This window comes from Myxocyprinus asiaticus, chromosome 7, assembly GCF_019703515.2.
Source record: "Myxocyprinus asiaticus isolate MX2 ecotype Aquarium Trade chromosome 7, UBuf_Myxa_2, whole genome shotgun sequence".
NCBI lineage: Eukaryota > Metazoa > Chordata > Actinopteri > Cypriniformes > Catostomidae > Myxocyprinus > Myxocyprinus asiaticus.
In genome coordinates this window covers 46,240,876-46,266,823 of record NC_059350.1, presented here as the reverse complement: position 1 = coordinate 46,266,823, position 25,948 = coordinate 46,240,876, and the positions used below count along the sequence as shown (strand labels likewise).

General features: G+C 37.0%; 2 protein-coding genes across 2 annotated transcripts; one reads left to right on the top strand and one right to left on the bottom strand.

Moving 5' to 3' along the window:
• Positions 1 to 687: 687 nt before the first annotated feature.
• On the bottom strand, positions 688 to 13,452 carry palb2 (partner and localizer of BRCA2). Its single transcript, XM_051702774.1, has 12 exons — positions 13,140 to 13,452; positions 12,080 to 12,139; positions 11,266 to 11,401; positions 9,471 to 11,054; positions 6,914 to 8,481; positions 6,642 to 6,797; positions 6,444 to 6,526; positions 2,873 to 3,034; positions 2,465 to 2,581; positions 1,511 to 1,598; positions 1,289 to 1,437; positions 688 to 1,181 (listed from the first exon to the last, which is right to left on the bottom strand). The coding sequence occupies exons 1-12, from the start codon at positions 13,176 to 13,178 to the stop codon at positions 971 to 973; spliced, it is 4,353 nt and encodes a 1,450-aa protein (XP_051558734.1). The 5' UTR covers positions 13,179 to 13,452; the 3' UTR covers positions 688 to 970.
• Positions 13,453 to 23,771: 10,319 nt separating this feature from the next.
• On the top strand, positions 23,772 to 24,810 carry rasd3 (RASD family member 3). The gene has a single exon (XM_051703239.1). It carries the CDS (start codon positions 23,932 to 23,934, stop codon positions 24,565 to 24,567), a length of 636 nt encoding a protein of 211 aa, XP_051559199.1. The 5' UTR covers positions 23,772 to 23,931; the 3' UTR covers positions 24,568 to 24,810.
• Positions 24,811 to 25,948: the final 1,138 nt, after the last annotated feature.

The following is a 25,948-nucleotide window of genomic DNA, read 5'->3' as shown; positions in this document are numbered from 1 at the left end:
TTAGAAAATTTGATTATGGTGGGTAAGGGACCATCTGAAAAGTCCACACATTGTGCTGAAACGTGCTAATAATGTGGAGGAAGTGGTAAGGGACCGTCTGAAAAGTCCACAAATGGTGCTAAAACTGCTGATTTTTTCTATATAAATGTTCAATAAATTCAAACAATGTATGAATACAATCACTGAGTCATAAAGACAAGTACAGGTGAAGCAAAAAAAACAAAACAACAACAAATAAAATACATATAAACCACCCAAAATGTATACATAAATAAGATAAAAGAAGACAAATATCGAAAAGATAAAAATAAATACATATTTTAACATAAAATATATATATATATATATATTTTTTTTTATTTTTATTTATTTTTTTTTTTTTTTATAATCATGGGTCAGGAACGTTCTCATTTTAGCATATTAGAAAGGATATAACATTTTTATTAATAACGCATATTAACACATTTATTGCTAAAACAGTTGAGGATGTGGTTAGGGGCGTTGAATTTTTTTTTTTTTTTAAAGGAGAGATGAGTCAAATTACTTTTTGTGGTAATCAACATTATGCCACAAATGCTGTCAAATGAGCTTAAATTAAACCCGGAATATTCCTTTAATATGATAACGTTTCTCACACTGTATAGTGCAATGTTAACAGGTGTTTTACTTTATGAAACACAACACGCCTCAGAGAATTACATTTATTTAGTAAAACACATTTTTAAATATCACATCCATCACGTAATGTTACAACTGCATAAACAACATATAGTGCATTTTGCAAATCTTGTGTAATCTCGTTTAATTTCTTTGAATTTTATGAACAATTTTAACATTACAATTTTAAATTGTTTTTATTATTTAACAATATTATTATTGAACAAATAACAAAATTTTGTTATTAAAAAAAAACCCATAACTTATTGACTGCCTTTAACTGGTGCAAAGTTTGTTATTATGGCATATCTGTTTACGATGTAGATTTGTAGTGATACACACTAACATCCCCATTCAGATATCCTGTGAGCAGTGTGTTTGACCCCGCCCATCGGGCTAGTCGACACATCTCATCCAGCACACCAACAACTTTAGCCACACTTCCTCTGAGATCCCAAACAACAAGATGACCAGACTGGAAAACACCAACAAGCCCAGAGCCAAAGACATCGCCATCTATTAACCTAGAGAGAAAATATTAATTGATTTGACTTTACTGCTCTTAACATTGTGTATGGATATCAGAACATTTGCCACATTTCTACAGAGTTCTGTGAAGTCTCTCTCTTACTGTTCTATGTGTTGATCAGGGTTGCTGATGGATGCAAGTGTGATGTGTTTGCCTGTGAGTGGATTCATGGCAATCAGAGTAAAGAGAGATGTATTACTCTCTTCATCACACACATTGCCTGTATTCTGAAGTAATACACACAGCACACCCTACGGGAAAGAAAACACAAGGTTATACACTACCATGCACACTCAATCACATAAGAGCAATACACTCACTTACTCTGTAAGAATATCCTCTCATGCAGTTTGTCATGGTTAAAGTCTTTTCCAGGTATACAGTCTGAAGCAGGTGGCCTGATTTCATGCTCCTGAAATGTAAGCAAAAGTGTAGCAAAATCGTAAAAAAAAGGAAGCGACAGCAGCGGCCTGGGTAGCTCAGTGGTAAAATACGCTGGCTACTACCCCTGGAGTTCGCTAGTTTGAATCCCAGGACGTGCTGAGTGACTCCAGCCAGGTCTCCTAAGCAATCAAATTGGCCCATTTGCTAGGGAGGGTAGAATCACATGGGGTAAACTCCTCGTGGTCGCTATAATGTGGTTAGTTCTCGGTGGGGCGCGTGGTGAGTCAAGCGTGGTTGCTGCGGTGGATGGCGTGAAGCCTCCACACGCGCTATGTCTCCGTGGCAACGCGCAAAACAAGCCACGTGATAAGATGCGCGGGTTGACGGTCTCAGAAGCAGAGGCAACTGGGATTCATCCTCTGCCACCCGGACTCAGGCGAATCACCATGCGACCACGAGGACCAAAAAGCAAATTGGGGATTGGGCATTCCAAATTGGGAGAAACAGGGGAAAAATCCAAAAAAAAAAAGAAAAAAAAAAGGAAGGGACAGAAATGAGAAATAACTTTTTATGAAGAATTATGCAAAAAAAGAAAAAGAAAGAAAAGAGGCTTCAGATTCAGCAGAAATGGATTTGCCTCAATCCGTTAGTATCATAATGTCATCAGAAATGAGAAAAAAAAAAGTATTAATCACATACATAAAATTACACATGTAAAACATTAGCTATTGCATATTCATAAAAGTATAGCATTAATTTACAGTCTCTATCAAAATAATTCGACTTCTTTGCAAAGGAATAAAAGCATAAAAAAATGAAAACCCTCTATTTTTAACTATTTTAGAAAATGCTTTACTAAAATACTTTAAGAGCCAGTAATGTTTAATTCGTCACCATATAACGAAAGTTTTACATTCCGTCCAACCAATCAGAGCATCTTTTTCTCCTTCTACAGCTGCTAGGGTTCGAATGTTCTGTTTAGCAGAAACCAGGGGAAGAGTATCCACCACCCTGCAAATACAGGTGAAAATGTGATTCCAAAATTCATCAGTTTATTTAATTCCTACATCTAATTGCATGTAGATCAGTTGCGTTTACATACAGTGCTCATTTGTTTAGTCAGCTACAGTGCATAAATTCGATAAGCTGTCATAAACTGGATTCCATTAGCAGACTTGGAGGTAAATAAGTCTGCGAATAATGTTTGAAAATGCATAAATATTACAAATGAATAATATTTTAGATGGTTTATTTAGATTCTCTCTCTTGAATACAATGCGTTTGTGTGTGATGGATTGTTACCTGCCCTCCTGATGGAATTTTAACACACTGACTTTCTGCTGATCTCCAGGAGTGGAGCAACACGCAAGTCGACAGTCAGACACGCACACCACTGCTTGTAATGCGTCCTTGCAAACCATAGTCTGAGAGAACGGCCCGTCCATACTTGGACAGCAGAGAACCCTATACAAATAGACAAAGAGAGAATTTGTTTTAAAGAGCACCTATTATAGTTTTTCAAATATTACCTTTCATGTAGTGTGTTATATAGCTGTTTGTGATTGTAAAAAAGTCTGCAAAGTTTCAAAAATCAAAGTGTACGACAAATGGAGTTATCGACTCCCAAAAGAAAGAACCGATTCTGAACAGCTGAAACAAGTCGTTAGTAATTCCAGACTTACTTCCTGTACTAACCTACGTAATTTGGTAACAAAAAACCTGCCTCTGGTCTTCATTGGCTGCTCGCAAACAGCTTTGACCCGCCCTCAAACACTACAAACACTGCGGTAGACCAATCACAACAGACTGGGACATCTGACCAATCAGAGCAGAGTAGGCTCTCTGAAAGGAGGAGTTTAGAATGAATCCTTTAGAACGGATAATTGAACGAGTCGTTTTTGACACTGGGGAAAAAAAGGTAATGCTGCAATTTAAATTATGAGAAAATTGAAGTGTTTTTTGATCTTGGATGCATGCATATCTATTGTAGGAAACCTTTAAAACAAAATTAGGCACATTTAAAAACCATAATAGGTGCTCTTTAACAGTATTTATGTGCTCAATGATAGTCACACAGAGACCATGGGCTCTATTTTAAAACCACTATGTCTTAAGCACAGCGCAGGGTTCCCACTCTTTTCAAGGCACAATTTTCCAGGACATCTTCTCTGCTCAACGGGTGTAATATTGAAGCAAAAACACACAAGAGGTCATGATGTATATGTTGGTTATTGGATGCTTATTTTTTCGGAATTCTGTATTCGACAATTTTTAGACATCAAAATGTTCTATTACTATACAGTAGTTATATATTATCTTTTTTCCCCCTTTTCACATGTCCATTTCAATCAAACATTTATTTTTCCATTTGTGTTTTTGATGGTAGTTTCTCACCTCTGGATTGGCCGTTTGTTATGTGGTCCAGTTTTGATTATTAAACCCCAAAAACTGTGATTTAAATAAAATAATAGTCTGTATGTGCTGCACACTTCAGAGCGCTCTGTTCTTTGTCATCTACTACACACAGAAAGCACACGATACTCATGACTCAGTGTTGCCAGTGAATGAGTGGCCAGCTTCCCAAATTAATTTTGAAGTGCACAGCACATGCAGATTATATATACATTTCATTAAATTGCAGCCTTGTGCAGTTTAAGAATCACACTAGGACATATCACAATTTTAATTTGATTAATTGTACATTCAAACATTCATTTTTGTACCAAATATGTCAAATTCCATAACATTCCGCATTATATGGCTGATCAAATTTTTTTGACTGGATTCAGTGATTCCGTCCACATTGCGGAAAACATAGCACCCTAAATGTGGTAACTACAGTATAAGTGGACTCCGATCACTGAATTATTGAAAATTAATTCACATCCCAAAGTGTAAAGGCCGCATCACCATGCTACCACCTCAGGGTGTGAATTTATTTTCAAAAACATCAGTGGCCCGACTGCATCCTCATTGTCTAAAGTTTACAACTCAAATGTTTTTGTAGTTAACACGACAGCAATTTTGGACCGAAAATCTTTTTTTGCACTATATCAATATTAAACTATTTCAGTGGAGCACAGCAGAGATGACAGCAAATAAGCAGGAAATGTACGTGACAGGGCTTCGTTCATGCCAGTCAACCGTTGACGTTGTTTCACAATGTGCAGCCGGCAACAGTGCCAAAATGATACAAATGTGTATTTGACACCTATCCAGAGTCCCGATTGTTACCATGTTTTAGTACATGTAACAAAAACCTTATTAGTGACACAGTCAAACTGTTTTATTATACTAAAATATTTTCCAGGACAAACAGTTCTTTTCCTTTATGTATTTTATTTTATTTTTATATTTTCCATGACTGGAAAACTGCATTTCAAAATTCCAGATTTTCCAGGATGCGTGGAAACCCTGTCAGCCCTATGCAATACGCCATATGTGCAATTTAGTGTGCATGACCAAGGAGGTTTGGTATTTTCATGCAGGTATGCGCTAAGTCTAGGAGTAAGTGGATTAGTGAAATCGCACATGTAAAGCGCAAACGATTAATGAAGACAGCCCATTCATAGGACATTGGTAACTATTGTAAATGGGCTGTATGCATAGGCGCAGATTTATGTTCTTGCAGCTGGGTGCGCTAAACAATCGAGAGGAACCAGGATGCAATACCTACTGACTAGAGAAGGATAATAATTAAATGTAGCGAAGTTTAGAGTTTTTTCGACTGGTAAGAGGAGAATTCAAATTGAAATAAAAAGATAACATATCAGATTTGTTAAAAATTAAGATTAAAACCCTACAGCAACTGCAGTTTTCAGCAAACATGAAGGAGAAAGTAAAGATGCAATAAATCATCAAGATACAGCATTTCAAGACCATTGGAAATGAACAGCAACTGATCAAACACAAAGCATAGACATATACTGTACGTAGACTGAAATAAAAAAACTTAGTAACTACGTCCTTCTTGAATGACAGGTATACATCTATGACACGCTCTTTATAAGCATGGAAAAGGTGGTGCCTGCTGCACTGAGAATAGACGTGGTTCTCAGATGTCTTAAGCGCAATTACTTATTTGAAAAGAAAAAAAATTTGCAAATTAGGCTTTGCACCACTTCATTTACATGGACCGCCCCTATTTTTTTTTTTAGAATACCAGAGACGTGCACGCATATGCCCACAGATAGCACGAACACTCCCAATCACGCCCAGCTGCATGTTGCCCAGGCACAAAAATTGCACTTAGATTTAGCACTCTTTCAAAAATTGGATAAGACTTAGCTCACGCCTAACACGTGTGAAAATAGAGCCCCATATCTCTGATACATTAAGTGGATGCTCCAAGAATATCTTAAGTAAATTCTTCATAAAGTAGGGGATTCTCCAAGAACACAAGTGTGCCTAAAAACACATGTTGTACCATGCAATGTAGCATAGGCATAAATTTAGGTAGGGATGATAGGGACATGAAAATTTAAAAAGGAAATGTATAGCATACACTTAGCCAATACATGTTTTGTTTTTTTGCACGTTTTATTTGCACATTGGAGAAGAACATCGGGGTAGATGGGAAAAGCATGTTTTCTCTATAAAATATAGGAAATAAAATAAGACCTTCATTATCAAAATAGTGTTAGTAAAAAAACAGGCCATTAATTAATATGTTGGGGCATAGAAAATGACACTTGTTATATGAGGAAATATTGTCCCTATAGACACTATACTTTCTTGCATTCTTAACATCAACATTTTCAATAATGTCCTCCTCGCAATGTTTCCCTACCAACTTTCAAACCAAAACAACGCAATGTAGAGAGCCAGGCTTCGTAACATGAGTTGGAGTAGTAGTTGATGTATATTTTAATACCTTGCCTCTGTGATTTCCAAGTGACCCAAAGTCACACAGAGCAAGCCTAAAGAATCTGGAATTGCCTGCAAAGACATGACAGACTACAAATACAAACACACAGTGGTCAAATCAGAGGGAGCACAGATAATTTTTTTCATTATATTATTTTTTTGCATACATGCTGTTAAGTGTGAGTGGCTTAGTAAATTAGTTTACCTGTGCAAATGTCCAGGTGTGTAAAAGACTCCACAGCTGAACTCCCTTCCTCTGAGCCCAAAGGCAAACACTCCATTCTCCTGCCACACATATGCAGCAATCCTCTGACGGCCATTGCACTGAGCACAAGTCCAACACACATCCACCCTCCAAAGCCTGCATGTTTGTAATTATGCATTAATAATGAGGGTATTATTAAGCACGGAGCATGTATGTCAATAACCTCTTAAAAACAAATACTGTAAAATGGCATTTTTTGCACAGGTAAATACCTTAAAAGTGTGTATCTCCTGAAGGACTGCAGAACAACGGCTTGCATCTGGCAAAGGTGTTGCAGGAACGGTTTCCTCATTTAATTGTGTCCGTTTGTTCGGAGACGAATTGGTAAGGTCCTTTGATTGATCCCCAATAGTGGTGCATTCAGTCTGTCTTTCTGTTCTCTGATTGGTGGAGGTGTCCAAAGAGGTTGTCTCAATGGGAGTTTGACTTACATCACCAGATTCATCCCCACACTGAGACAGTTTCACATTCGCAATGGCATAACTTTGGGTTTTAGCCCTGAGCTCAGAGTCTTCAAAGGTTTGAGATTCTGTTTCAGGATGGTTCTGGGTTTGGAAATCAGGTTTAAGTTGAGCAGCAGATTCAGAAACAATATTAAAACTCCCTGATTCAGGAATACTGTGGAGCTGGGCATCAATGTCCGGTGTCCAATTGGTTTGAATTTTACATTCAAGATTGCTTTTAGTATTAAAGCTGCATTCATGTTCCCATTCATTCTCAGAGATGCATGTGGCCTGAGTCTCTGATTCTGGCTTGATTAAGAATTCAAAACCTGGTACAATGTTTTTTTGGGGTGTGGTCCCTGGTTTTACCATATTTTGAGCTCTTGTCATAATGTCTTGACTAATTTGAGTTTGACATTGTGTGCCAAAATCTTCTTGGTCTTCAGTTGCATCTGCACTTTTCGTTGAGGTATTAGTTTTGACATTCACAAATGTTTTAACTGGAGACACACACCTTAAGGAAAGAGACCTTTGGGGACCAGAAGGGGAAAGGAGATGTGGGTGGAAGTCTATGGGTGAACCTGGAGTCAAAAAGTGAGGGGTCATTCCCAAAGATGGCAGGGCAAGATCTTGCCCTCTCTGAGTGTGTGTGGTCAAAGAGGGGCTGAGATTTAATACTGTTGGGCAAAGAGAGCTGGTCTTGGACTCGTTTTGCATGTGTATTTGTGATTCTGCCTGAGGACTTATGTTAAGCACGACCTTTTCCATTTCTGAGGTTTCAAAGTCTTTGTTCAAGACTGTTTGTATGTGCATCTGGTCGGTGCTAGTGGTCGGCACTCGGTCTTTATCTGTGATAACTTCCAGTGTGGTCTCATCTATTGTCTCACTAATTGTGCTCTCAGTTTTTGCTATTGTCTTTAGGTTGTTTACAGTGTCAAAGTGCTTTTCCGGTTGGTCAGTGTTTTGTGTCTTAGTCTGGGATTGGTCAATGGGGTCTGACTGACAAAGAGATAAACTATCCTCAAGAGAAGAGAAGGCATCTAGGGGTTCTGGAGTAAACAGTTCATCATCTGTGCAGTGTACTTCACAATTACTCTTTCTCCCACCCGTTCTCTGGCACCTGCTGCTTTGCTGTGTATTGTGTACTAGAGGACGTTGAGCGAAGGGTTCTACAACTGAAGGGGACAAGCGCAGTCTCTCTAGCTTCAGCTGGCCAAAATCCTCATCAGGCAAGTGGAAATCTTGGAGGTCAACAGTTGCCAGAAGTCCACTTTTTGTATCCTTTTCCTGAAGAGCTTGAATGAGTGAAGCTAATGATGGCAGAAGAGGTGACTGATCTAAAAATGCAAAACACATTCACACACACATACTGTATCACCATGACTGTTATCTAACAGTCACTAGGAGTGTAAAAAACATTCTGACAAGATTCTTTACAAAAGGATGTGATGCATCATAAAATCTGAAAATTGTTCAAAATTTGGCAGGGATCAATTTGATTATATCGGTACAATTCATAATTATTTTCAAAATTAAGCCCAAAGTATATTATGGTAAGACGCAGACGCTCGTACAGGACGCGTGACGCAAATTTAGTCATCAACAGAGTGCTCGAGCACTGAACGTGCGCAGCTCTGCATATGTGCCTGGAATTATTTGCACCAATTAGTGGGTCCACAAGCTGGCAACACTCACAATTGAGCCGTTGCTGTCACAAAGAAGTGCTAGAAGATTTAATCACCGCTAAACAACAGGAGACGAAGGTAAAAACTACAACAGTGGATGTGCATGTAAAGAACATGTGTGTGAGGAGGTCTGGAGATACCTGCATTTGTATGACTCGAGTCTGAAGAAATAATGGGTCTAAACTCTTGAAGAGAAAGTCCAGTGTCTCACAACAGTCGTAGCGTGCATGCGCCAACCGCCTGTGTATGCACGCACAGTCAAATGAAGTATAATTTGACAGGCTCGCGTTCGACTGTACGCAGATCCTAAGCGTTCGCGTCAAAACCGAAGTATACTTTGGGCTTAATACTGAAGACATAAATGTAACCGGTGGGACAATTTACACAATAGTGGGTTTTTACAACTGAAAATATGTAGAAAAATTGTAAAGAAATGAATGCATAATACATTATGTATTCTTGTAGTTATTATAATTGAATATTAAATTACACTTTGACCAAAGCATCTTGACACACCCCATAATAATTACTATATACTGTAATATAGTTAATTCGATTTCTACATTTTTAAGTGGAAAAATTTGTACATTCATTGAATGGAAAAAGTATCTCTCAAAGAAAAATTAAACGGTAAATCTCACCATCCTTATTTATGTGAGATGTTTGAGACTGAGATAATGGTCTTCCAGTTTGGCAACGCCTTCTGAAAATAGGGTATAAAATAGAATCAGAGAGGAGTTTTGAATCAAAGTAAAGCTGAGAATCAGGAAGGTGCTTAAAATCTTGGGTAACTCCTTCCTCTGGACTGGGCTTCAAATTTATTGCAGGTCCAGGTGATGGAATTGGCTGAGGCTCTGCCTGTGGAAGTGATTTTTTTTTGAGGGCCAATTCTGATTGGCCGGTAGATTCAGCTGGAGAGTTGGGCTTTGATTCTGTAAGGGGCTCCAAAAGAGGCAAACAATCCATTGGCGAATCACTAGACATTGTACCATCTGTAGGTGTTTTGAGACATGAGGACTTATCTACAGTAGTTCTTCTACGACCTCTCTTTCCCCTTACTCCGTCCTTGGGACAGGGTTTCGGTTTCACTGAAGACACAGGTGATGGCATTGGCTGAGATTCTGCTTGAGTGCTGGACTTTGATTCTAGTGAACAGCCTGCTTGAGAATCATTTGCAGGACAACCTAGAGCAGCTTTGGGACCTGATGCCCTACTTAAAGTGCTTCTTCTTGGACGCCCTCTCTTCCCTCTCTGAGTACTTCCTCTATGTTCGGCCTGGTCAGTAGATCTGCAGACTGGTTCAGAAAGCTCTGGGCTCATGTGTCCTCTACCACGCGTTTGTGATTGGCTGAACCTGCGTCTGCCCCGCCCTCCAGAGAGCTGGCTGTGAATGACAGCATCTATATCAACAGAGCTGTGAGATGCAGCCATGCGCCGTGTCGTTCGGACATAATACTCCACCGGAAATGGAAGACCCTCAACCAATGTGCAAGATTCCAGACCAGCAGACATACTTGATAGTTTAATGTCTTTGCTTTCATCATAACCTTTATTTGAATCCTGGTTCATTTGTGCAAGCATCTCATTTGATTTGTTGGGAGTATGTACTGCCTCAGACTCAGCTGAACTTGACTGTAACTTGTTCTCAACAGATCGATTCATAGGAGAGACATTTACATCTTCTTGGCTACTGTGAATGATTTGAACTGCTAAATGATTCTCTGGACCTGAAACCAATTCCTTGATTTCTGATTGATCCCAGTTCAAATAATATTTCCTAGACTTCTCCAGTTTTTGTGATGCCTTAGCAATTTTATCATCTAAATTTTCTTCTGTTCTCTGGTTCTTCTCCATCACTACTGGCACCATCTCAAAGTTTTTTTCTTTTGTCATTTCATCATTCCCATCTTTCTCCTTCCCTTCATTTCTCCCTTGTTTGAGGCTATTCTCCTTTTCAATAAAGTTACTGTCCTCTTTTATTTGAATGATCTCCCTATCATAAATATTGTCTCTTTCTTTTTCTTGAGTATTGTCAGTGTCTGACTCTCGTTCTTTGTTTTGCAGCCGCAGTCGACTGCGCTTAGAACGCAGCCGGTGGGCAGAGCTTCGTCTGCATGCAGGAGAGGCCAATGGGGAAGTGGATGCTATCTCGGCAAGTTGGAATTGGATCGCATGGATTTTCTTTACTGCGTAAAAACCAGGGCTGTTTCTGTTTGCATCAATACCTGAAACAACAAAATATATAGTTATTTTTTTTAATGATTAGTATTCTTTGGATACACTTTATTATTAACTTGTAGAGACAAATTTCTGGGTAAGATTCTCAGGGAACACATACATGTAGGCCTATGTAGGTTTGTTTCTATTCATAATTATTTTATTCATCAATAATATGAAAAAAATAATAATGGTTACAGGTACGTATATGTCACTCACTGGTTTGTAACTGCAGAGTCTTTTGGTTATCATAAGATGTGTGGGATGATGATGATGATTCAATCTGCATGAGTCTGTTCTGGTCAGAGACTCTGCTCTGCACATGCCTACGAATTGCATCACAGCGCTCTGCTCTCTAAAACACACACACAAACATGCTGAAATCATTCACAGTTTTACAGGTTCAATATTAAGGCTATTAAAGGAATTTTCCGGGTTCAGTACAAGTTAAGCTCAATGAACTGCATTTGCGGCATAATATTGATTACCACAAAAATTTATTTTGACTTGCCTCACTTTTTCATAAAAAATAAAAAAAACATATCTGGGTAACAGTGAGGCACTTACAATGGAAGTGAATGGGGCAAATCTGTTAATGTTAAAATACTCACCATTTCAAAAATATATCCACAAGGCATAAACAATATGAGTGTTAACATGATTTTAGTGTGATAAATTATCTTACAAACATTTCTGTGTAAAGTTATAGACAATTTACAACTTCGTTGCCATGACAATGTAATGTCAACAAACCCTAAAATGAGTGTAAAAAAATAGGATATAAAGATCAAATAATACATGAGTTAAGCGAAAGATTTATGTAAGTGCTTTTATAAAATTCTAAGCTTCACATTACTGACTTTAAACCCTCCAAAGATTGGCCCCATTCACTTCCATTGCAAGTGTCTCACTGTAACCTCGATGTTTGCTTTTTTTTTTTAAGAAAAGGAGGGACAAAATAATTTTTCCAGTTAATCAACATTATGCCACACATGCTGTCGATTGAGCCTACACAAATACAACACATCTTTACCTGCAGTCTCTGTGCCGTTCTCTCATATTCTCGCTTTAGAAGCTCCAGTCTTCTCCTCAACTGTAAAAATATTAAATTAATTGTTATAATATAGTGAATGATTCAGACACTGTTGTATGAGTTACATAAAGATATGAACATACATCGATCAGCCACAGCATTAAAACCACATTCTTAGATGATACGCTTCTCACTACAGTTGTACAGAGTGGTTATCTGAGTTACCGTAGACTTTGTCAGTTCAAACCAGTCTGGCCAATATCTATTGACCTTTCTCATCAACAAGGCATTTCCATCCACAGAACTGCAGCTCACTAGATGCTTTTTGTTTTTGGCACCATTCGGAGTAAATTCTAGAGACTGTTGTGCGTGACAGTCAGACGGGCTGGTTTGAGTATTTCTGTAACTGCTGATCTCCTGGGATTTTCACACATAACAGTCTCTAGAATTTACTCCGAATGGTGCCAGAAACAAAACAAAAAATCCAGTAAGTGGTAGTTCTGTGGACGGAAATGCCTTGTTGATGAGAGAGGTCAACAGATAATGTCCAGACTGGTTCGAATTGACAAAGTCTACAGTAACTCAGATAACCGCTCTGTACAATTGTGGTGAGAAGAATATCATCTCATCATGCGGGTTGGCGCTGTTTTGGCGTCACGAGGGGGACCTACACAATATTAGGCAGGTTGTTTTAATGTTGTGGCTGATCGGTGTGTAATATATATATATATATATATATATATACACACATATACATACATACATACGGGTAAAAAATACCTTCACAGAACAAATGTACAACAGTGATGACATCCGATGCAAATATGATGGTACTTTGATTTAAACCAGGGTACTGTGATTGACGTACATGGTTTTAAAGGGTAACTCAAAGAAAATGGAGCTACAGCACTTCTAAAACAATAAATAAAATAAGCTATTAACATTGTACTTTTGTGTTATTATACTCATACTGGATAATGAAATCAAGCTTTTCTCTGAGGGGTCAAAGATTTAATACCCACAATTTAGAAAAGGACAGAAATGAAGAAAAATAACTTACTCTCTCTTTGTCTTCGTTAGGGAGAATCTCCTCCGTCATGCCGTACACTAAACTATATATGTTGTGAATAATATTTAGCGATAGATTCAGGTATAATTTGCACTTCAATAAAAATATTCTTCAAGCACGAGCAGCTGTAAACAACACAAACATCTGACTGTGACCACAAATAGTTAATACAGACGTGTGTGACTGGTTATCCAGACACAAGAAAACATTCAGTCAGTAAAGTTATCAAAAATAAATGTTGAGGCTCAAACGTTTTTTGAGTTTTGTTCTGGAACAGGAACCAAAACTCAATTATCCCGCGAGCTCTGTCTACAGACAAAAGCAGTCGATAACAGATCAAATTCTCTAAACTTTACAATCGCTCAGTTCTGGTAATGGTGCTATTACAATTATCAGGTTGAGTGGTGTATATGAACCATACATGTCATATACAGTATTAATTCAATTTACATATAATTTAAAGTTGTCTCTATTGCAACATGCTTTTTTTAGACAAACGCGAATGAACTGTCTCTTAAGTAATGTCTGAAAGCAGTACTGATGCGCAGACATGCCCTTTTGACCTCTGTTTTTATTCTATTTTATTATTATTCTTATGACTAGTTTTATTAAATAAAATTTAAGACATGTAGAACATATCCACGTTTGTGCATAGTGTCTATATTGGGTGCTTTAGGTGCTAAACTTAACCAATAACAGTCGTATTCGACATGCAGGATCACAGAATGAAACACTGATGACAATAAATGCCATTATTATCATTATAACTTAAATGAATAAAATGTAATAATGAGCTATGTGCGTTCACATATGGCTTTATTTAAATATCTGATCGTGAAAACCATGACTCCTTTTTTATTTGTACTATTAGATCCACTTTTTAAACTAACAAATTAATTATTTTGACCTTTGTCTTCCCCTTTTTCCACAGACTGTGATGACGCGTTTCCGCCTTATATAGCAGCGTAAATCTAGCAAACTTTTTTATATGAATTGTTTTTTTTTTTTTTTTTTTTTTTTTTTGAATATTGAGTGTAAGTTTATAACATTATGCTTTGTGTTATATCACCCTGGAATTATTTTTTTTAAAATGAATGACCACAGCTGCGAGGGGGTTTCTATTACAGAGAGAGTGACAGTAAATGTGGCATCTTCTCCCATGTGTCATAATCCACCGCTCTCTATTTTTTTTCTTCTTCTGGAAAGTCATTAAAATATAATAGTGGATTTTTTTTTTATTTTGCTCTTGGAGCTAAAGAGAAAATAATATTTGCTGTGATCTCACATTCACTCCCATTCGCCGCTGTCGAAGTTTACCCTGCAATAATCAGTCATTTGTGGAATTCAGATTAAAGATGTAATTAATTATTTAGGAGTTAAAATAACCTTAAATTCAAATGTGGCCCTTACAGATATCAACTTAAACCCCGTGACGGAAACAATTAAAAATACATTTAATTCATGGCTTCTCTTAGTGGTCGAGTTTTGTTGTCCAAGGTCTATCAAGAGCTTCATATATCTTCTCTGTAGTGGACTGTCCTAAATCATCATGTTCTCTACTAGATAAACTATTATACAATTTTATATGGAAAAAAACAAACAAACCACATAAAATAATAATAATAATAATAATAATAATAATAATAATAATAATAATAAAAGGAATAAAAAATAGTATTAATGATGGAGGATTGAACATGGTTGACTTTACGCTGTTCCATGTTATAAAGTTAAATTGATTAAAAAGATATATATAAAAAAGCTGACTCAATGTGGAATATTTTCACTACTTTTATTTTGAAAAAACTGGGTGGTATTAATTTTTTGTTGCAGTGCCCTTTTTCAGTTAATAAGCTACCTATTATGTTATCAAACTTTCACAAACAAGCTTTGTTGTCATGGTTATTAATTTACAAATATAATTTTTCACCCCATTGGTGCTTTATATGGAATAACCACAGCTTTACATGTAGAAATAAATCTTTATTTTTTGAGAAATGGTCTTCAAATAGTATTTACACTGTTAGTCAGTTATTAGATGACCAGGGCCAGATATACTCATTTTTAGATTTAAAAAAATAATAATAATTTTGGGGCTTCACCAAAAGAGTATAAAATGATAGCAAAGGCCATCCCTAGTGGTATCAAAACTCTTCTGAAAGGAGTGCAAATTTCTAATTCCATGTCCTTAAACAATACTGTTTCACTAGAAGGAATTTATATTACTGATGACAAGTTTAACAATCGTTTTGTTCACAATCTTCTTAATAGAAGGTTTATTCTAGCATCTTCCTTTCAATGGATGGCATTATTTGTGATATCAGAAATGCAAATTGTTCTGTAAGACACCCCTGCTTTCTTTTTTTTTTTTTTTTTTGGTGGATTATGATTCTTATATTACATCTATGTTGGGCACAAATAACAAAAAAATCCTTAAAATGGCAATAACTACTAACATTATACAACCTTATGTAATTGTTTCTCTCTGGCTTATGTTTTGTTGTTGGTGTTCTTATCTGTTGTTTTTTTTTTTTCTGTTATGTGATTCTTGCCATCATCTGTCATGTTAAATGTTTTGAAATCAATAAAAAAAAAAGAAGTTTACCCTGCAGTCATTTACTTCTGCATTCCAAATCCAGGAGTGTGAAAAAGGTCTGTTGTATGTTTTTTTTTTCTCCCCAATTTGGAATGCCCAATTCCCAACGCACTCTAGGTCCTCGTGGTGGCGTAGTGACTGGCCTCAATCCGGGTGGCGAAGGATGAATCTCAGTTGCCTCCGTGTCTGAAACGGTCAATCCGTGCATTTTATCACGTGGCTTGTTGAGCGCGTTACCACGAAGACACAGCGCGTGTGGAGGCTTCACGCTATTCTCCGCGGCATCCACGCACAACTCACCACGTGCCACACCGAGAGCGAGAACCACATTATAGCGACCACGAGGAGGTTACCCCATGTGACTCTACCCTCCCTAGCAACTGGGCCAATTTGGTTGCTTAGGAGACCTGGCTGGAGTCACTCAGCACACCCTGGATTTGAACTCATGACTCCAGGGGTGGTAGTCTGCGTCAATAGTCACTGAGCTACCCAGGCCCTCTGGTCTATTGTAAGATTAATTTGCAGTGTGTTACGGCAAATATTTACTTTCCCGAGAAATATTTATTTATTTTTTATTATTATTTATTTTTTTACTTTTTTCTCCCAATTTGGGAATGCCCAATTCCCAATGTGCTTTTAAGTCCTCGTGGTCGCGTAGTGATTCGCCTCAGTCCAGGTGGCAGAAGACGAATCCCAGTTGCCTCCACGTCTGAGATCATCAACCTGCGCATCTTATCACGTGGCTTGTTGAGCATGTTGCCACGGAGACATAGTGCGTGTGGAGGCTTCACGCCATCCACCGCAGCATTCACGCTCAACTCACCACGCGCCCCACCGAGATCGAACCACATTATAGCGACCGCGAGGAGGTTACCCCATGTGACTCTAACCTCCCTAGCAACTGGGCCAATTTGGTTGCTTAGGAGACCTGGCTGGAGTCACTCAGCACGCCCTGGGATTCGAACTAGCAAACTCCAGGGGTGGTAGACAGTGTCTTTTACCACTGAGCTACCCAAGCCCCCTATCCGAGAAATATTTATTTGCATCTAAAATGTTTGGGGGAGGGAATGGCATATTGTATTTTTCTAACTTAAAAAAGTACTCAAGTAGGCTACATGAAGAATATAGGTATTAATACCACAATGGATTTCAAGCTTCTGCACATGACAGATGTCATTCATTTAAAATGTAACAATTTAATATTGTTAATTTAAATTGTCCACAAATTTGTGTAAATCAAGGCCAACCAACCAAACTAACGGTGTTTCTCAATGCTAAGAATGCATTCTCGTTCTTGTCAAAATAAGTCTTGTCTAACTACCTTGAAAGACATGAGGACGTAAAACGCATCTATGCAAGTTTTGAGATGTGCTCCGATATGTAGATTCAACAAGCTATTAACTATTTTCTTTTTTTGGAGGTGGGTGATGACGTCAAACAAGTCCACAAGAACATAAGAATGCAAAAAGAATGGACATTGAGACATAGTGTAAGAGTTTGAAAGGGGCATTGCTATGATGGAAAATGCTGCTATATTGACTCTTGATTTTTTTACATTTTCTGAAGATGAGATGTTAGGTTGTTCTGGGTGGTTGTGAGTTGGTTACTTACAGGGTGAAGTCAAAAGAGCCCTCTCCCAAGTATCTATGATATTCTGGTCTCTTGTTCCCTTATTCAATTAGCGGACTTTCAAAAACAGACCAGTTTTTTGTTTGTAGTTCAAAGGGTTACAGTAATGAATTGCAACTATTTAGTTTTAAGTTTATAATTTTCGAGGATGTGTAAATTCATCAGCATCTGCACGCCCAATGCCAGTTGTTTAGCGCCACCAATGTGCTGGATTTTGCAGCAGCAGTGACTCTCGAAACATTACAAAAAGCTCTTTTCATATTGATTAATCAGTTTTCTTCAGTAAAAACAACTTTGGATTGTCGACGGCCGATTTGTCGGGCCTGGTGTGAATAACGCAATAGGAAACCATTGTTCCTATTCAAAAGCTTGTTTGCAATGAACATTCACGCCAAAAACTCAGGCTTATAGGTGCACTCTGCAATTTTTGGGGGCTCAGTGCACCTTTAAGTCTATTCTCATCTATTTTATTGCCAACAAGTCGGCTTATCTTAAAGATTCAATGTCAGAAATGAAGGTCTGTTGTGATAGTGCTTTGTGCATTCAGTTTGCAGTTTGTCAGTTGAGATCTACATGATGCTTTTTCTAATGTTTATGTTTGGGAGGACAAACTGTAGGTTCTAAGCAAGGATGGTGGACTATGTGGCATTTCCTTGTGGGCTGTGGGAGGGCAGTGGGTCTTATACTGTACATCATGGATCCAGGGAAGTAAGTTGTGTTTGCGTGTGCAGTAAAGAGGATGTTTCCCCAATACACTAATCCTGGAGATTACACAGGAAAGGTCACCTCCTCTGTTCTTTGATAACAAAAATTGAGACCACACACTCGAGATCTAGGGTGCATCTCATCTAGCTCCATACCTCCCTTTGTTGTATATCGTAAACACGGATTCGGTCACTGGCTAGGGTGTTGATCCACTGAACACTGGACACTGATGTCTCAATTTCCTGTGACACCAACACATTATCACAGCGAAACCATCATGATTCGAACGACTTTTCTAAATTTGGCTAATTCGTATGATATCGTGCGACTGCACTCATTTTAATTCCCACAACTTTCACTACAGCCAATGATGTCGCTGGACATCTTTACATCTAATACGTGACAATTACTTGCTTCTGTCACACACAACAGCTTCCTATCGTGTTTACACACACTACTGAATGGTTATGTATAGATAAGGGGTTTGGATAAGGGCATAATATAATAAAAAGCATGTCTTTAATGCCTCGTGCACGAAACTCGCGCTTACTTCCGCATTAGACATCCGGGTATTTGCATGTGATGAAATCGTACGAGTTTATGCAAACAAAATCGTGCGACATCACACGACATCACTCAAAAATACGTTTCAGTACCTGATTACAATTCACAAGTAATCCGCCCAACACTGTAGATAGATAGATAGATAGATAGATTAACTATGATGATGATGATGATAGATAGATAGATAGATAGCAACATTCTAACAACATTATTGCGCTATTGTTTATTCCTCTTTTTTTATCTGTTTTATCTTATTTTTTATTATTATTTTATGTCACTATATGTATATATGTTTAAATGTATATGTTTGTATGTATGTATATACATTGCATTCTCTTGCACTGGAAGCTTCTGTCATCATGACAAATTCCTTGTGTGTGTAAGCATACTTGGCAATAAAGCTCATTCTGATTCTGAGATGATGGATGGATGGATGGATGGATAACAGATTAAAATGTAAATAGACAGATGGAGTCACATGTGATTGACGGCATTTAACCTTCAGACTTACCTAAGCACAGTATGTTGTTTGTGTGGAAAATATCCGTCCTCTGAGGTTACTGTGTGTCTTGCCATGACTACCATCTGATACCATAATTTAATATTCATAACATGGAACTCCCTCATTCACCACTGACGTTTTAAGCTCATGAGACGTAGTAGTGTGTATAATTGACCTCAGGATGAGGTTTCTGACCTGAAATGTCACAAAAAAAGCATATGGTCCTACATTTCTGCTAATAATAAAGAGAGCTACACAACTGAGCATCCTTGAATTTTCTTGGGATTTTGCTGGCCTATAAAGGGCTTATTTTAAATTATTTCTTCACATGTAAGAAGGCAATCAGCCTGTTAATGATTTAGCTTATTAATGTTACCCATACATTGGTGCACTCAATAATTTTTTATGCATGTCGTTTTGGACTTACACTGACACCTAGGGGCACGGATGCATTGTCATTCAAACGCAATAGTTTTCAGTTACAAATGCCATTGTAGAAATGTACTATGCACTTTCAACCATGATTAATTTCATTTGTAAATTATACAAATTATAGCGTGGTTACTGAGATTAAAGGAATATTCCAGGTTCAATACAAGTTAAGCTCAATCGACATAATTTGTAGAATAATGTTGATTACCACAAAAAATTATTTTGACTTGTCCCCCCTTTTCTTTAAAAACAAAAAAGCAAAAATCTTGGTTCCAGTGAGGCACTTATATTGGAAGTGAATGGGGGCCAAATTTTGAACATTAAAATACTCACTGTTTCAAATGTATAGCCACAAGACATAAAGGATATGCGTGTTAACATAATTTAGTGTGATAAAATCACTAACTAACCTTTTCTGTGTAAAGTTATAGCCAATTTTACAACTTTGTTACCATGACGATATTATGTTAACAAACCCTAAATCAACTGTAAAAATGATGATATAAACAAATTTACAGCTCAAATAATACTCGGGTTTTAACAGAAGAATTAATGCAAGTGCTTTTATAAAATTATACGCTTTACATTTCTGTGTTTAAACCCTCCAAAAATTGGCCCCATTCACTTTCATTGGCCACATTCACTTCTATTGTAGGTGCCTCACTGAAACCCAGATTTTTCCTTTTTTTATAGAAAAGAAGGGATGAGTCGAAACAAATTTTTGTGATAATCAACATTATGCCACAAATATTGTCAATTGAGCTTAACATGTATTGAATCCGTAACATTCCTTTAAGCAAGTAGTATTCGGCTGGTCACATGCTCACAACATGGCAGCCATGTGCGGATCCTCTCCATGTAGAAAAAAACAGCTGTTATAAGGTTACTGATATGACTGATATGACTCTTCATCTCATGTGATTGGTCATGATTTTATATATACTGTGTATGTTTCAAAAGTACTATCCATTTCTTTAGGAGACCTTAAGCCCTTTTTAAAGAGAGCACAAGAAAGCAATTACTTATACCTAATTTAACTTATATTTTAAAATGCACAGTTTTTACTGTGATTTTGGAAGTCTAGGATTTTTTGAGAATTGTCAAAACCCAGTTTAAGCGACTGAAAGCAATACTCTGTTATTTACTCTACTTCTTTTATAAACAATTCATTTCTTCATGTGGACAACAAACTGCACGAGGTGTTTAAACTCAGTTCTGCATAATCATACTGTTGTCATGTCAATCTTTCAAAATTCTCTCATCATTTACTCACCCTCATGCCATCCCAGATGTGTATGACTTTCTTTCTTCTGCTAAACACAAATGAAGATTTTTAGAAGAATATCTCAGCTCTGTAGGTCAATACAATGCAAGTGAATGGTGACCAAAACTTTGAACCTCCAGAAATCACATAAAGGCAGCATAAAAGTAATCAATATGACTCCAGTGCTTAAATACATTTCTTCAGAAGCGATATAATAGATCAAGGTGAGAAACAGATACATGTTTAAGTCCTTTTTATTATAAATCTCCATGTTCACTTTCACATTGTGAAAGTGAAGATTTATAGTAAAAAAGGATTGAAATATTGATTTTTTTTCTCACCCAAAGTGAGAAACAAAGCATTGCTTCAGAAGACATATATTAAACCACTGGAGTCGTATGGATTACTTTTATGCTGCCTTTATGTGATTTTTGGAGCTTCAAAAGTTTTGGCCACCATTCACTTGCATTGAAAGGACAGAGCTGAGATATTCTTCTAAAAATCTTTGTTTGTGTTCAGCAGAAGAAAGAAAGTCATACACATCTGGATGGCATGAGGCTGAGTAAATGATGAGAGAATTTTCATTTCTGGGTGAACTATCCCTTTAATACATTATTACAAAACAGTGTTATACAGTTTAGTGGACTGATCCCTGAGTTGATTTGAACAAATGTATATTATCATTTAAAAAATAATCAACAAGACTAGGTACTGTACAAGTCTTGCACTGAAGACTTATCATTGCTTGTTTTTTTAATTTGTGCATGTAAATGTACTTTGGTGAGTGGTTAAATGTTTTGTTCTGTTGTTCCAAGTCAGTGCAGAAAGGTGCGATTAAAAATTATAAAGAAGTCTGAAAGGTCAGGCAATTATTATTGGTAACACTTTACAATAAGGTTTCATTTGTTAACATTAGTTAACAACATTAGTTAACATGAACTAACAGTGAAAAATATTGTTACTGCATTTATTAATCTTAATGTTATTTAAAACATATACTAATACATTTGTAATCATTAGTTAATGTACTATGAACTAACATGAACTAACAATGAACAGTTGTATTTTTATTAACTAACATAAACAAAGATTAATTAATGCTGTTAAAAATATAATGCTAATTGTTAGTTCATGTTAACTAGTGTTGTTAACTAATGTTAAAAAATGGAACCTTATAGTAAAATGTTACCTTATTATTAAACATAATAGATAACATAATATGCTTGTATTGAGTTCAGTTAGTTCACATTAGTTCAATAATTAACCCTGGTGTTACTTTAGAGAGACCTACTAACATGATCCAGGCCAAAGTGGAAAAATAAACACTTTGCCATATTTTGCCAAAGTGCACCTCACAGTAAAGTCAGGCTTTCCCATGTCAATATTGGCTAACATCAAAATATCTAAATACTATACTGCCATACTACTCTTACTGTTTCTACAGTGTATAGCATGTGTACTGTAGGGTTGCCAACTTTTTGGCACACAACTACGGAATGCTTGAGCATCTTAAGCTTTGTATGTGTGTGTCTGTGTGTGTATAAGTGTATATATGTATGTGTATGTGTATGTATGTATGTGTGTGAATATATATATATATATATATATATATATATATATATATATATATATATATATATATATATATATATATAGTCTTATTGTGTATTCTATATATACTTTATTTTCTATTCAATTGTAATGTTATTTATTTATTTAATTATTTATTTATTTTTTCAATTTTTAATTATTTTTAATTATTATCTATGTCTTGTTGCTGTTTTGGAAGCTCCTGTCACCAAGACAAATTCCTTGTATGTGTAAGCATACTTGGCAATAAAGCTGATTCTGACATATTATTTACTGTAGATAGATTAGTGTAATATGCTATTCCAAACATAGCCATACTTAAAAATATTAAGCAGTATACTGTACATTGTTTACTTTGTGGTATGCCAGTATTCAATTCCGAACATAACCACTGTCTTTTAAACTTTAAAACGCTGCAGTAAAGAAACCCACACGTCACGTTCTCGCCTTTCCATTGGCTACAGCTAAGCAGAACGTAGGGCAGATCAGTATGGTAATAAAGGCCCTGTGCTATTCCGAACATAATCATACTATTTATTAAAGGAATATTCTGGGTTCAATACAAGTTAAGATCAATCGACAACTTTTGTGGCAAAATGTTGATTACCACAAAAATATAATTTCGATTCGTCCCTCCTTTTCCTTAAAAAAATAAAAAAAAAAAGAAGAAGAAAAGCAAAAATCAAGGTTACAGTGAGGTAGCCTACTTACAATGGAAGTGAATGGGGCCAATTTTTGGAGGGTTTAAAGGCACTTACATTAATTCTTCTGTTAAAACGTGTGTATTATTTGAGCTTTGAAGTTGTTTGTTCTTCATTTACCGGGATTAGGACATGGTCGTCATGGCTACAAAGTTGTAAAATAGGATATAACTTTACACAGAAAAGGTTAGTAAGTGATTTTATCACACTAAAATCATGTTAACACACATATTGTTTACACCTTGTAGTTATACTTTAAAAATAGTATTTTAACGTTTACAGATTGAACCCCATTCACTTCCATTGTAGGCAAAGTGTCTCACCGTAACACAGATTTTTGTTTTTAAAGAAAGGAGGGAATTAATTTTCTGGTAATTAACATTATGCCTCAAATGCTGTCGATTGAGCTTAACTTGTATTGAACCCAGAATATTCCTTTAAAAATAGTAAGCACTACACATTGTTTACTAGGTGGTTCAATTTGAAACGTAGGCAAGCTGAAACACTACAGCGCAGAAACCCATCCTCACTCGCGTTTCCATTGGCTACAGCAGAGTAGTAGCCTACGTAGGGCGCACATTCAGGTAATATAAGGGCAGCGTCCCTACACTCCTAGTGCCTGATCTCGATGCTATAAGAACACGCGAAGACCGGAGTATTGCTCTTCCTATTGAATCTTTGCTCATCTAAAAGTCTGAAGTTTTCATTCTAGATGCGTTGAATTGGAACACTCCTACCTAACTCACATCTTTAAACGAACAATAAACGAGTGTTGTCAGAGCCATTTAACAAATCAAAGGATGTCTCTGACGGTTCGGGAGGATCGAACAGTGCGCTTTGTGTTTCTGGGAGCCGCAGGGGTCGGGAAAACCGCCCTGATCACCCGCTTCTTGCAGGATCGCTTCGACTCCAAATACACGCGCACCGTGGAGGAGCTTCACTCGCTCGAGTACGACACGGAAGGTGCGAGGGTGCGCATTGAGATCTTGGACACGAGCGGCAGTTACGCCTTTCCAGCGATGCGCGCTCTGTGCATCCGCACTGGGGACGCGTTTGCGCTGGTGTACGCGGCCGACGAACCGCACTCCCTGGAAGAGCTCCAGCGATTCCGTGAGGAGATTCTGGAGTTAAAAGGGGTTACATTTACAGGCATCACGGTGATAGAGAATAAATCAGACCTGGACAGCCGATGTCGCCAGGCCACTGCCGAAGTGATGCGCACGGTGGAGGAGGACTGGGGCGCGGGGTTCGTGGAGACGTCCGCGCGCACTGGCGACAATGTAACTGCGGTGTTTCGGGACTTGCTTCAGCAGCTGAAGTTACCGAGCCGTGTCAGCCCGGCACTTAGCAGACGGAGGCAAACAATGACAAGAGAAAGTGCAGGGGCGCGGAAAAGGTCTCCTATGAAGAAAAACAATAGCTGTATATTGTCTTAATGGACATTGTAAGTCACATGACTTTATAGTTGCGCATCATAGTGATGCTTGACAGACTTGAATCAATCTATGGACATTAATTAAATGTTGGACATTGACAAAGTATTGTCTCAGTGGCTTTATTGATGCTTTATTATAATAATTTATTTGGTTCATTTAACTTTAATCTCTCTAAATTAGTATTTTAGATGAATAATGCTGCAGAAATTGTGATTCTTTTTATGACTGAATAAATGCAATTAATGTTTACCAATCAGTATGTGTTCGACTGTGTGCACTTATTAGCTTTTTACATAAAAGGGAATATGAAATGTGACCTACTTTCTTATGCAAAGCATATATAGTCATGTAGGGTAGAGCGTTGGGTAGATTTACTGCGGAAATGTGACCTGGTACTGATTAATACAGTTTTAATCAGTAACGTAATCTTTTATATTGCGCTTTTTAGGTAGTCTAATCTGATTACTTTTTGATTACTTATTGCATGATTGGATGAAAATCGAATTTTAGAGATATAAATTACCTCATTATTTACTCACCCTCATGCCCTCCCATATTTGTATGACTTTCTTTTTTTTCTTCTGAACAGAAAAAATGATTTTTAGAAGAATATCTCAGCTCTGTAGGTCCACACAATGCAAATGAATGGGTACCAAAATTTTGAAGCTCCAAAAAACACATAAATGCAGCATAAAAGTAATCCATATGACTTAAATCCATATATTCAGAAGTGATATGATAGGTGCGGGTGAGAAACAGATCAATATTTAAGTCCTTTTTTACTATAAATTCTCCTCCCTGCCCAGTAGGTGGCAACATGCACAAAGAATACAAATAGTCAAAAACAAAAGAAGAGGAAAGTGACAGTGGAGATTTATAGCAACAAATTACTTAAAAATGTATCTGTTTCCCAGTTCTCACCCAGACCTATCATATAGTTTCTGAAGACATGGATTTAGCCACTTGAGTCGTATGCAGTACTTTTATGCTGCCTTTATGTGCTTTTGGACCTTCAAAGTTCTGGCCACCATTCACTTACATTGTGTGGACCTACAGAGCTGAAATATTCTTCTAAAAATCTTTGTTTGTGTTCAGCAGAAGAAAGAAAGTCATACACATCTGGGATGGCATGAGGGTGAGTAAATCATGAGAGAATTTATTTTAAGTGTATTACTAACTTAAACTCCTTTTTACACTTTTATTAAACATTAGTAAAATGATTAGTAAAATTATTTGTTTCTTTGTGATTCTTTGAAAGTCAAGACTGATAGGTAATCCATATGTAATCATGCAATCCATAGAAATAACTGTAATCTGATTATGCACATTTTAAAATGTAATGTTATCTTTGCAAGTACTTGATTATATGTAGTCCATTATT